This window comes from Accipiter gentilis, chromosome 5 (assembly GCF_929443795.1).
Source record: "Accipiter gentilis chromosome 5, bAccGen1.1, whole genome shotgun sequence".
NCBI lineage: Eukaryota > Metazoa > Chordata > Aves > Accipitriformes > Accipitridae > Astur > Astur gentilis.
In genome coordinates this window covers 883657-898243 of record NC_064884.1, presented here as the reverse complement: position 1 = coordinate 898243, position 14587 = coordinate 883657, and the positions used below count along the sequence as shown (strand labels likewise).

Here is a 14587-nt window from a genome sequence, read left to right as displayed (position 1 = left end):
ATTACTTTAAGAAAAGCTGCTATTGCGAGCACAATTACTTGGACACTCAGTAACTCAGCTCTGCCTATCTTTGTACTTATACAATTGTGGTGTTTCAGCATCTGAGCAACTCATACTTAATTCACCACCTCTATTTTCCTGTGAGGTAAAAAAAGGAATTATCCTTATTTCATTAATAGCAACATGAAATGACTCACCCAGGCAGAGAGCAAGGAACTGAGCCCTAAATTCATACAAAACCTGACTCTTTCTAGCCTGTCTGATTAAACTCTCCCTTCTGAGGCTCTAAAAATACTCATAAAACACATAGTTACCCCAAAACAAAATAAAATCTATATAGGCCCCCTCTCAGCATAAAGCAGGCATGACGGACACTTGACAACTTACATGACTTTGCAGAAGGAAAGCTTTTTCCTCAGTGAAGATACATGCAGATGGCAGACCTGCTTCACTGCTGTCCTGCAGGATGCCTTTTCAGGGTATGGGTTCTGGACCATGGCAGTAATTCACAATGCACAAGCCAACAGCAGCACTCACACCTCAAGAAAAAGAATTGCTAGAGAACACAGAATGCATCTGCCAGCAGCAGGACAAAATTCTCAGTCTTTTCTGAACAGACCTGAGGGTTGGAGCATAGTCCTTGGAAATCCATCACTGAGAAGCTGAACTCCACTAGCAGCACCCCCTGGTACCATCTTGTACAGTAAGAGCAGGCATGCAGTTAAAATCTTTGCTATACCTAGTCCAGATTTCAGCCATCCTCAGTTATGTATTCCGCTCCATTTTTTTATCCCAGAGTCAACTTAGCAACTCAGCATCCCTTTACTTTTGGCTGGAGTAGCTTCTTTCAGCACTTCACCAGATGTACTGAGGTTGTTACAGATTCTCGCTTGCTCTCTCCTCTAATCCTTCAAGTGCAGCAGAGGCTCCTTCTGCCTGTGATAGCAGAGGCAGCATGCCAAGAGAAGGTGCACCTTCCAGTACATACCACATGGTTTCTTACTCTCCCCTCTTCTGCCCTACTCCGCTCAGCCTTTGTCACAATTAACAGGCCTGCTGAAACCCTAGGTGGTCGTGGTTTTGTTTAGGTTTTTGGGGGATTTGAGAGCTGCTGTGCAATAGTCAATTGATCAAGTGAACAGAATTGCCCGCAGTTCTTTGTAACAGAAGCAGAGAGCTCCATAACTGTGGGTGGAGGACTTTTTGTTAGCAGTCAAAAATACCACCATAAGATCAGCAAGAAAGACCCTCCTAATTCAATTCTCAAGAGTCTAGCAGATTCAAGATGCCTCAGAAACAACCTTCAACTTTGTTAACAGGAATAGTAAATAAGTTCTCAAACGTTTTGTTAGCCTTCTCACTAGTTCCTGTCCAGCTTCACAGCTTACATGAAACTCAAAATGTGTTTGAGTTGGTTTTTTGGTTAAGTTTCATGAGCACAAGCCACTGGTATCCAAAGGAAGACTATACCAGTGGACCCTCATGCAATTACATTAGCAAAGAAGGGAAAAAAACCCAAAGTGGCAAAGGCTATTTACTAGCCCTTGCATGGATTATTTAAGAATCAGCATCCTCCATGAAAACAGTACTTTTGTAATTTGTAATTAAGTCTAGGCAGCAGGAATATTGCAGGTCCCCAATAAGAGAGGTCACAAGGTTCACCATCACCCCAGCTCTGCATAAATAGGCCTGAGATCTGATTGTGCTGTGCCTAAAACACGTCAGTTCCAGACAGGAAGGTATTCTTAGCACCAGTCTAGAGGCTCCAGTTTAATCTAGATCTGAAACAGGCAGCCCTTCCAAATGACTCCCCTTCTCGCTATGCTCAGAAATCCCCCATCTAAGTATTAACGAAGCCTAACCCTGTTTAACCTATGAAATCCCAGACCAAATGGTATAACAGCATACATGAAATAGAGGAAGCCCAGGTATCCCCTAAGTACCCATCTGCTTTGCTGTCAGGTTCTTTATTTCCTGGTTGGAAACACCGATCCCCACTAGTCAATTATGCCAGGCTCTGCAGCACCAGAGACTAGTAATTGAAGTGAAACATATGGAGGAAAAGGTTAGCTACAACTACCAAGTGCTAATTCTGAGCCAAACTCTGTTGGGATATTAATTAGCTCTTCAGGGTCAGGATGTTCTCTCAAGTGAGTCAATTCCTCAGATGCCTACTCAGCTGCTCCTCAGTTCTTACTCAATCCATTGGCCTTTGCCATCACAACGGGGAGTCTTGAGTTCAGTAAGCATTTGCCCTACTATACAGTTTGTAAGAAAGACCTCTGACCTCAGAGACAGCTTATGTGGAGTAACTGAGTAACAGACCTGAAACAATGCTCTTGTGAGGGACCACGCCCAGATACAAGCATGCAGCGTGGAAGACACCACATTCAGATGCTTCTTGTAACCCACTACGCAGCAGCACAAAGCAAGCCGTTCCCAAATCTCACCATATGCTCCCTCCTGTGGGCTCACCATAACCCCCAGTCACAAGATCAGCCAAGTAAAATGCAACATAACTCCACTGTGCAATGCAGTAACAAAACAATGGGAATTTCAGAAACCAAAGTCCCAATGCAACGCTGGTCCCAAGGATATTAGCAGGGACACAGGCCTGCAGGAGCTGGCCTGGAATAGAAAGGCAGTAGTAGCTCAGGGCTCATAGTTCATGCACAGCAGAAAAAATGAAGTAGATTCAGGCTCAAAAGATGAACTACAAGATACAACAAAACTTAATCATACAGCTCTGAGCAAAGCAACAATAAATCATGCACAAAAATAAGCATTCATATTTCAACAGCTTTTGTGCCAATGCTGCAATTTGAAGCAGTCATTAATCAACCTAAAGAAGAAGAAACTTAGGCTGCTTCTGGAACTGCATAGCAGTTCTCACCCAGCTGCTACACATAAGCTCTAGATACCTTAGGACTGTCACAACACATCAAAAGTAAAATACAGCAGCCAAGGTCAACATTGTCTTTGCTGAGGACAAGGACCACATACAAAATTTCACTTCTGTATTTTTAAAGATCAGAGCTGCTAATCAATACACAGCAAGTTCGATGAAGCTATCCACACCAGCTACAGTTTTGGGGAATGTGCCTCAAAAGAAAGTGCAGGGTACTTGACGAGTTGGATGCATTTGTCCCACAAGTTCTACTTTTAAGTAGGCAAAAAATGCATCTTTTTAGACGTTGGTAAGACCAATGTAAAGCACATTTCTTGTTAAATAACTCTGAGAAATACAAGGAAAATAAATAAGGACCTCAACCAGCCCAGCCCATGTAATTTCACTGAGCGGTTCCAGGCGTTCCCCCAATTCAGCCGTGAACAGACTTACCTGTCCTCACACACATGAGGGCTCAAGAACCGGGATGATTCATCATCGTGACTGCTTTGCTGGCTGCTCTGCTGGCTGCTGCAGTATGAGACAGGAAAACAGAAGCAATTAGACAGATTTGTATAAGTCCCTACAAAACACCCTGGTTTAAAGCCAGAACAAGGAAAAACACAAGGTTCATATTTGGGAGTGCAAAGAGAAAATAACAGAATACATTAAATTCATATCTGATTTACAACAGGCATGATTGGTTTGAAGCCTCTTAACCTCACTGAGTGACACTTACTTAATAACTTTCTGAAATACAAAAGTGGCCTTGCACATTGCCTGTACGCAGTTTCATCATGCCATCCCAGAACAGCTTCTTACAGCTTAACATTCAAACACCAAACTGCTGCATGTTCATATACCCCTCACTTCTCGGCAGCAGGACAAAACAGTTAAAATGAACTCTTACTAAGCACGAAGGGGCCAACACTTAATTTCTGGTGGAGAGTTGCATGCTGAGCCCACAAGATGTCACTCTGCCCCTTTAAATAGGTGTTTTGGGGGCGATTTTTTTCCGTGTACATCTACTGTATAGATTTCGCCTTATTCCCTTCTAGCAGCCTCCGCCTGCTCCGGGAACCCATGAGGGTTCCTGCATCTCATTTCTATTAGCTTTATTTCTTTGCAAGAGTTTTCCTTCTGAGCAATAGGTAGCTCTGATTCTGCCTTCAGGTAACAGACTGCAGCGCAAAGAGCAGATGTTCCTGGGCTAGCTTCAATCTACCTCGCCAGGGTACCACTGGCTATGGAGCCATGGCAACACAGCTTTAACACAAACTGCACAGTCCCACCTGAGGCACTCAGTACACTTGCCTGCACACACAGGCTGTGCTAAAAATGCTGTGGCTTCAACTGTTGGTAGGACCCAAACCATTCAAATAAAGCTAGCTTGGGTATGCATATGCATGCTTGCAATCTCAGCTTCTACTGCACTGTCAACAGATCTGCACAGCACATTGCCCAAAAGGCACAGATATACAACTACTGTATCAAAGTGGACTAAATTGTACCCTTTCATTCTTAAGAGCAATAATTCTCAGCTAGTTATATCTATTTTGGAGGGAAAACGTAGTACCGAAAACACTGCAATAGGATTTTTCCATGAAGTCTACTTGTCCATTGGTTGGGGGTTTTTTACCTGGCCTTGACCTTTTCAAACACTATAAGGAGGATCCTATCTCTTGAAGAAAACACTTGCTTCTGCTGTGCAAGAACCATTCCCTAACTTCTCTTTCCATTTCAGCAATACTCCCTTCCCTGTCCCTCTTTAAACCGATTTCTCAAAAAAAAAAATTAACAGAAATTTTTTGTCTTCTCTAGATGTACTCTATGCTTATACAAAGAAATTATGGCTATTCTTACTGACACCTACTTAGGCTTTACAATTCAACTACAGAAAGGATACTTCAAAAGGTAACATGTATATTGACTTGAATATATTAAGTCCCACGCAAAAAAAGGATTACTTTTACCATTGCAGAATATTAACAGAGAAAATACTTGAAAAGGTTAGGAGTTTATCTATAATCTTGTCTTCATACTTCCAAGGAATGACAAAATACAGCCAAGCAGGCAGGGGAGGAACTAGAACCATCAAGTTCCTCAGTGACACAATGAGAACTACACACTCTGGTACTAAACAGCATTTCTTCAGCAAATCTGTATAAATAAATGGCTCTAACGAGCCTCCATGTTCACTTTTGGGGGATCCAAACTCCTAAAATGCCTGTCCTTCCCACAAAGTATTCTTCTAATTAGTTTGTTTTCCTGGACAACTGTTCACAAGTTTTAAGGTGAGCATATCACAGTCCTTTAACATCACCATTTTTCTTTTTCACTCTTAAAATAAAAGAGAGAGAAAGGGAGGGGCTTTCTCTTCCCCCTTGAGATCAAAGTTTTTGCCAAAGTGGTTTGCAGTTTCCTCTGAAAAGAAAAAAAGCCAGCGAGTCGTTTTCATTTATTGAATATTTTCATCAACCACCTTGATTTTAACCAGCTGCTGCTCTGAGATCTTCAAGGACTCCATCTTACTGAACATGACCTTTCTGAAAAACACAATAGCTGTCTTGGGGACCCACTTAGCATTTGAGACACCACGCACACCTGGCACTGTCCACTATTTTTGCTGCCTGTTCAGAACATGAGGCAGAAATCTGTTCCTTACTGTTAAGATAAAAAGGGGAGCAGCCTAAAGCTTTCAGAAGAAACTAATTAGTGATTGATATTTACAAAATCCTCGAATAATATAGAAACTAGCCTTTGAGGTTAGCATACAAAACCACAAGAATCACATAATATTTATGACTTTCAGCTACAGATTTAAAGTACATGCTTTGCACTGAAGTCATAGGCATGCATCTTGTGAAGGCACATACACGCAATCCCATAGAGTATACTTTGCTTGTTTTCCCCATTGCACAGTATAGAGTTTTACCATCAGAGCCAAGACAGGCAAGTATTTTTGCAAAAGCCTCTCAGCAAAGGGACAGATTCACTTTTCTGCTCCCACACCCATATAATTAGTCATTCTTAAGTGTCTCATTGTAGAAAGGACAATCAGAGAATAAGAATTCTATATTGGCTTCAAGCTATAAATCAACAGCTGGGTAAGAGCAATATACCTCAAAAAACAAATAAACATCTTTCCTGTACTGCTGAGCTTAATTAAGGCCCAGTGAACTGGTTTGGAAAGAGCTCAAGAGGAACCAAATTTTCCCTTCTAATTCAAAGGAATTATATCACCCTTCTGATAGGAGAAAGCATGGCAGGAACTATTTCTGTAACTACTTGTTTCTTCATTAAAAAAACCTCCCACAAAACTTTGCCATATCAATTCAGATCAAGCAGGTATATCAAAACTTACCAAAGGAGAAATCCCAATATATCACAACCTAATAATAGCACCTGCAATGCTGGTAACCCCATGTGAAAGTTTACTTTTGGACAGCTATACAAGACAAATTTTAGACCTTTTCACGCTCACCCACCCATCACTAAAACTCTCGTTCAGGAAGCCCTCCAAATCAAGGTTTAAAATTTAAAGGAATCCAGATATTGCAACACATTGCAATACAACACCTTACCCCCTTGTCACATATGAACACCAGATTACAAGCAATGAAAACAAACTCAGACCAGGAGAGAGAAATTAGTTTTTACCCACTTGTCTATTTGATGGTATTCAACATGAGCTATGTTTCACTACAACAGTGTTTTTGCATGGAAGCTTTGCAAAAGTTTGTGAGCTTTTCACACAAAGAAAACGTTTGCAACATTCTGAATATTAGACAGTGCAGCTATTCAATTCCCTAAAACGTACAGAGCAGTTGAATGCAAAGCCTATTGTTTTATTATGCTTTTCAGTCCATTTTAAGTTGACCTGCTTTTAAAATGACAGTGTTCCTTTTAGATGGCATAACAAGAAGTTACTGTTGTTATACTGGAGATAATATAAGGAGGTAAGAAAGGTATGATTTGTACTGAAGAGTAATGGGGGGAAGATTTTAGATAGTCATGTCAGTTTTGTATCTACAGAGAAGGCCAAAAGCTGTTTAAAAAAAAAAAAAACTCAGGAAATCAGCAAAACAAGCTTATCTCATTCCAAATCTCACCAATAATAAACTTGATTTTGGACAAGGCTTAAATTTTAGGGTACAGAGGCCCAGTGTGTCCCTTTCTCTCTTATAATTTCAAAGACACTAAACATAACTTTAAGGTTTATACCCTGTAGTTTTCCCTCAATTCTCATGCAAACACTCAGACTCATAACATTACTTACTACTTCAGAAACTAATGAAGAGTTTTAAATACAGATTAACCATGCCTTTTAACAACTATATCTTTGAAGAGTTTACTTCCACCACTCCTCCATCTCACTGCTCCCAAATACAAAAGAAACATTTTTCTACTGACTGAAAAACAGGTGTTCTGATCACACGCCACTTTGTTCAAATCTGGAGATGAAAAAAACAAAAATCAATTTTGCACTATTTGCAAGACTTCTGTATAATGAAGAAAAATAAGAGTCAATTTTGCAGTGAAAGAAGCTCTATACAGTTTGAACAGCAGCAGTGTGTCGTGATAGGTGTATAAAGGAAAACGGATCCTCGAACATCTTCAAAATCGAATTTGTGTTCTGTGTTCTATTTCTTAACAATATCAGCTCAGTTGCCAGTTCATCTTTCCACCACATCAGAAGACCCAACCACCACTCTTCTACAGAAAAAACACATTCCTAAGAATGCTTGTTCTGTTACCTTTCTTTTCCACCATCTGTAATTTGTTACAAGTCTTAAACAGTTTTTATTGACTTCATGACCCACATACACACACATACTTAAATGAACAGTCACAAAACAGTTACACAAAAGAATCATCTTTTCCAAATCTTGCCAGAAGTGAATGTGAACAGACTGCTGGCACTAAAAAAAAAAGTTCAAAACCTGCTTTTGTGTCTTAAATATTTAAAGGTTTCTCTCGCACTTGTTCTTGAGAAGTTCTGAGCTATAAACTAGATTTCGTACTATTCTTATCCTCCTGCCTTTTTTTTTTTTAATAGGTCTCATTTTATTCTGAGATTTCACAGACTCTGAATGATAAGGCTGAGCCAAGAGATCTTATTTTATGCATGAACAGGCTTTTCAAGCTAAGCAGGCCTTCTACTAGAAGTTATTTGTCCAGATTTCACAAACTTCAGACACTTGGGCCAATGTTTGCACACAAGGAACTTTCTGGGACTTCTATACCATCCAGATGGGGGTGAGAAGTCCACCGTACTTTTCTTTCTGCAGGTGTGCTCGGCAGATCTTTATTCAGAGAAAATTTTTTCAACAATGGAGCAAACAAAGAAATGGGAAAGAAATGGCTGTATCCTCGAAGATAGAATCAGTTAATGAGTTTGGAGAATTATTCATAAAACTCTGTGGCCTTCAGAAGACTATTGTTATCCACAACTATTAGCAAAACTTTCAGGTCTGAACCCAGATGAATATTTTGTATTCATTTTGCTTAATTAATCGCTATATTCATAATGCTTTGGGTTCAAGTATTAACCATTTCAAAAAGGAGAATTATAGACATTGACAATCAGGTATTCTTATATTCTTCAATTGCTTTCAGCAACTGTGGCAACAGGTTTTGGAACTAAAAGCTACTACTTAAAAAAAATCTCACAATACATGAATGTTGTCATCAACATAGATTTGGGAGCTAAAAGATATGCAGACAATCAATAGAACAGTGGACTTGCATCAAGGTTTCTGTTCAAATTTACAAAGCTTTTTAATTATTTGAACTAAAGGGTTCTTCTCATTCTCACAGCTACAAACATAAAGACTTGAATCTACCCGTGTTAAAATATATCACAAAATAACTAGGATGTCTGAAGAACTGCCACCAGAAAGAGTATAGCAGTACCAATATCTGGTGTGAGTTATGGTTACTTCCAAGCTGGCAAAAAAATTAAATACATCATATCTTTTAAGGTATTTTTATATTGTCGAAATCCATATTATTTTAAGCCCAAACTCTTTTAATTAAGTCTAAAAGATTCGTGATGAAAATGGAGTATTTAAACAGTGAATTCCATGATGTGCAGTCTTCAGTTGAAAACTCTTCTGATATATGTGCTTGCCCATCCTTCCTTGGCAACATAAACACAGGATAATAAAACTAGATTGAACTTCAAGCCTCGTGTCAGAAGAAGAGGTCCCTTTGAGTGTTTTCCCACAGGGGGCATTAGCAACCCGTCAAAGACAAAACAACAATTTTATCTTTCGATTTCACCTTCCTGCTCTGTTCATCCTTCCCAGAATGTAGCCCCCCTCACGCTTCTCATGAAACAGCAGAAACAGACGTCCCAGTTGCCTAACAACACCTCATTGTCCTTGGCAAATTAAATTCCTGTCATCAAAAGCACCGTGTTACTATGGTTGCATGGATACGTAAATGACTGTGCCATTACAAATGTCAGGGAACTGCCAGGTGGAGGGGAAGGAGAAAGGAGCATAAGGGACATACATTGGAAATCACTGACCCAAGTTCCAAGGGACAGTAGTCTCCCTCATCAAAAAGGGCTGTCCTTCGATAGATCTAAAGCTTTCAGTCTGTGAATTAAGAGCCAAAGCACCCTCTCAGTGATACAGCTTTCCCACAGGTGCTCCGAATTCCCACTCTCAGCATACAACTGTAAACAACTGTAAAGTTTTCAGGGGAAACATATCCTTAACACTGAAGGCAGCAAGGTAACATCAGGCTTCTTTAATAAAGTAAGGAAGATCCATGCTCAGCAAACTAACTGCTGAACTGATACCAAGCCCTCTGGGAGGCAAGTACCACAACATTTCTAAATGACAGCACCCTTTCTGTTTACACAGTCCTGCTTCATCTAAGGACCGACTCTGAAGGAGTTTCTTCAAAGAAATAGGAGGCAAGCACCCTATTTCTATGCACATTCCACTGAAGCTGAAACATGGATATGCAGAGGCAAGAGGAAAATTAGTACCCAAGCTCAAGCAGCAAATCAGTGCAACAAATGGAAGGCAGAGCTGGAAGATGAAGTTTCAAGTGCCTTTTTTAATCTAAACTTAGAGTATGCACTACCTGGAGCCTAACATATTGCCAGCATTCCCAAAGAACCAAAGGGGCACCTACTACTCCAGACATTCATATCTTTTTAATAACTCAGTTTCATTGATGGGAGGGATGTAAAGCAATGTTTACAGTCTAAACCCATTATTAATGATCAAAAAAGGTAAGGGACAGTTGCATATATCATATAGACCATCATCGAATTAGCAATAATTGTGTCCTTTTCAGTCACATTCAGAGTTGGAGAGGCAGAGTGTGAATCTGTAGCAGAATCATCTTCCCTCCTTGCTGGAAAAGGTTACAAGGGGCAGGATGGGCAAGTTTCTTCTTCTCGCTGCATTCATTTCATCAACATCATGTTCAACATGAACAACAGACATCTTGAATTTCAAAATAGAATCCAGTGGAAAAAACTGTCTTAATGAACACAATGATTAATTGTTTAATACCATCAACAGGCACAGTCCTGTGTAAGACATGAAATTCAGTCAGTACAATGGTAAATATTTGCTGACTAGATAAGATCAACAGCATTTAAGTTCCAGGCTGTTTGTAAACCAGTTAATTTTGACACTCTTGTGTGACTGGTCATCCTATACCACACAAACACCGAAAGGCAAATATTTAAAAAGAAAACCACAAAGGCAGTAAGATTCAGCAAAAAAAAAAAAAAAGCTGGTGGGATTCACAGCCACTTAGCACACATTATCATAAACAAATGACAAAAACCTGCAGTCACAGCAAACAGTACATCAGTACTCTTGATAAGAAATATGCATGCATCAGTTTAAAAAAAAATTCAGTTCACTGGAAGCATAAATTAGGTCTCATTTGAACTTGCAGGTTCAAAAAGGAAAGAGACTACGATAACAGCCGAGTTGCACATTACATTAATAGCCATCATTCATGCACTCTCACATTTCCGACGAGAAGAGATACCACATAAATGGAAGTTTGTGCTTACGGACTTTCCAAAGCTACCAAAGGCAGAGAAGATGGGCTGTTTACTACAGAGATCCAAGTCCAAAAAACCCCACAACTTGTGCCATTTTTGCTTTGAAGATGCAAGAGTAACAATACTAGTTAAATACTAAACTATGTATTCAAGTCCCAAATTCAATCCATAGGATATTCACACGTCACTCACACTGTTTTCTGGAGCAAATAGAAGCAAAGTTTTACACATAGTTTAAAGGATTAACAAGGGGAGATGTATTCCAAAACTTTGGGACAATATTAAAACATGTTAAAAAATAATTTGTCAACACCTCTCTACACTTCAAAACACACCACGTCTGACATTTGTCATCCCGAAAACCTCAATTAACGAACTCCAGCTACAAGCAGAACATGAAAAAAGGCAACCCATTTGCCTGTTCCATTAGGAAATCCCTACGGAGCTATCAGTTCCTCACACAAATCAGATTGACAAGAATTTTGTCAAAACTTGAAAAAGCGAAAGTGCGCTCATAACCCCAGTACACACACCTACCACTTCTGCAGCAGCTTGCTGTATTTCTACCAAAGGAGAAGCCCCACTTCTCCTCTGACTTAAAACTGAAACATGGAAGTTCATGAAAGCCAGAGAAACTGAGAACTACAGAATTTACAGTTACTCATTTTGGATCTTCTTTGAATTGCGTGGCATGAAGTGAACAAAACCTTAGTCTACCAAGCCCTTCTAGTCTTCTCTAATCATCAGCCGCACAGGACTTTAACAGTTTTCTCTTCATCAAGTACTTTTTACGAGGTTAGTAAATACTGCCACTAATATTATCTAAAGACAGTAGTCTTCTTGGATTGCATTTCTGTAATGTGAGAGGGTCTATAGCCTTGACTCTTGCAGCTTTTTGTTTTGTTGGGTTTTTTTTATTATTTTTCACATTCAGCAGTTACTTAGGGGAGAAAAATCACGTCACTGTCTCAGGCTTTCATGAGAGCTTTTTCCTCTAGAACACACCACAATATTTTTCCTAGGTGTGGAAGGAAGAAAAAGGTGAATGAAGCATTAATATATTCCCAGAAACATTCAGAATTAATTTCTATTTTATTAAGGAACGCAAAAGCATTATGACCTACTTGAAATCAAAGATTCATTTATTTTTATAAGAAAATTCAAAACAAGACACTTGTGCTAAAAATATTTACACATATGTTGCAACAAATCAGCAGTTCACTGTTAACTGATATATCTTACAAGGGTGACCAAAAGACTTCAGAAATGAACTTTTCTTCTTAAGAAAAAAAAAAAATTGACGTTTTACCTCTTTCTGCCACAGAATGTGAAGAGCAGCAGCCACAGAGCACATAGTTGAACAGTACTAAACATTTTCCTAATACCATTTGTTTCATACTATCAGATAAGGTATGAAGATTGTCTGTAAAACCTCTATGGTTGTGTGTCCAGCAGCTCAAGAAACCTCTGTCTCCTGAGCACGTACTCTTTTCTAAGATGAGATGAGTTGGAATGCTTCCAATAATATACTTCATTTTTAACATCTTATGTTAGAGGCATTTTAGGACATAGGCGAGTCTTTCCCTTTAGCTGAACCTGTCATTTAGGACTTCAGTAAGTGGCAGTCTCCAGCAGAAGACCAAACTGAGGACATTTGTCTTTTGAAATGTCAAGAGCTACAGCACAATCTTTTCCCCACTGACCCAACAAAATCCACAGCAAGTTTTACATTCTTTGGAGCACCAACATTTTGCACTTCATTGTTAACTACTCTGGATACTGTGACTGACCAAATTTATCTTTAGGGCAAACATTAACGCAAGACAAACCGGGTGATCTTGGAGAGCTCAAGGGAAAGGGAGCTCTGGGAAGGGACTGCAGGCATCAGGACACCACAGCTTCCAGAACCTCCTGCAAAAGCAAATTCAGCAAGGAATAATGACGAGTAAAAGATGATTCAAACCCTTTACCATCCTTGGCATTCTGGCTTATTTCTTCTCACGGTAGGGGAGCACATTCAGATTACCACTAGTATGATATTTGCCCAGCATGACTGCCTCGCAGGAAACTGTTCAAGAACAAAAGAGTTACCATACTTCAACTATTGCCTAATGTACTGTTGTTGAGCATTCACAGAGGAGCCTATGTCAGGCAACAATAGTGCAGGACCACCTATTTACTCTCAGCTTCTGCCAGTAGCAAGGTGGAAGCACAGGACCTCAGTCCAATACTGATCTTATGCCAGGAGAGCAGTACTGTAAGCGCAAGTGATCTACCCTCTCAGCAGTTCTCGCCTTACACATCAAGAATCACATGCAGTTCAGGAGATTACTAGCAAGGGTGGCTTTAAGAAATAAATAATAAATTAAAGCAGAGACACTCTCACATCCCCACATGAATAATGCATGTTCATTACATGCATAGCAAAATGCCAACAGATTGCATCGACTAGCCTGTGAGGAAAGAAACATCATCGTTCCTTAATAAAAAATTTCTGCACTTGTGTGCAGGGTTCATAATTTATAAAGCTGTATGCAGGTAAATAACATCTATCATTACCTGAGTAGCAAATGATGGATGAGGAGTATAGGTAAGAAGCTACCTGCACCCCTTATAAAAATCATCCTATTTATCATCTGTATAGGCCCTCAGAGCACCGAACTTGTAGCTTGGGTCATCATGATTTTGTACAAGTTGCAGGTAAACTCCTACCCCCAAGAAACAGCTGTTTCCCGCTTTTTCAACCTTGAACAAAACTGTGTCATCAGCAAGCAAAGCTCTTACATGCCATCTCTGCTGTTTAATGAAAAGAAATAGTCTCTTCTGCTCTCACTACAGCCATCTAACAGCTTTTAGAGCATCAGCAGGTAAACAAACCTTAAAATTATCTAGGCTGTTAAAAACTAACCAGTGATATAGATAAAACACTTTGTAGGCTGGAGTTTACAGATGAAAAAAGCAGCCGGCCTTCACCAGACCTGGAGCATTACAGACAGCATTTCGAGTCCTAAAAGCATTTGTTTATTCACTTGGATGCTTACTGTATGCTAATGGTCACAGAGCTATTGCTCTTGCTCAGGGGCATGTGGAAAACACACGCATCACTGGAATAAGTCAGCTGGTGCACAGTTTGCTCTCCACTACCAGCTTTCCTGGGAAAACCCTGCCATACAAACAGGCAGATATCACGCCACATGAAGGGGGTAATGGTTACCGGACTCTAAAAAAGTTCCAACTGCTTGATAACAATTTAACTAGAAAGAGGGCGTGACTGGAAGCAAACTGCATTCATGTCTCTGGTGGGAACCTCATGCTGATGGCTGCCTCCTTTACCAGGTGAAATTTGGGAACCTGCATACTTAATAGGCCACCTGCACTCCTAGCAGATGTATGGCACACTGACCACATCGGGAACCACTGTCACAGTTAACGAGCTGGATGGTTCAAGCATCATCACTGTAGCTCAAACCCCAAGACAAGGCTTGGTGGAGAAACCGCTGGACAATATGTTTCAGACTTTACTCTAGTACGGTAGTCCCTGTTGCATTTAAACAAGTGATAAGTACAGTAAATGACGTAACTACCATCTGTTACAAACAGCAACAACATAATAAAACAGCAGCAAGAGAGAGCCAGTGCTCTAGATGACCCAGTCT

At 40.0% G+C, this 14587-nt stretch overlaps 1 protein-coding gene across 7 annotated transcripts in view; it reads right to left on the bottom strand.

The window, feature by feature from the left end:
• The window catches only part of GRAMD1B (GRAM domain containing 1B), a 138241-nt gene that overhangs the window by 83319 nt on the left and 40335 nt on the right, over nt 1-14587 (bottom strand). For all 7 annotated transcript variants that reach the window (XM_049801343.1, XM_049801349.1, XM_049801338.1 and 4 more), the window contains exon 2: nt 3341-3418. In XM_049801343.1, coding sequence (XP_049657300.1) covers nt 3341-3418 — 78 coding nt within the window. The remainder of the gene's footprint in view (nt 1-3340; nt 3419-14587) is intronic.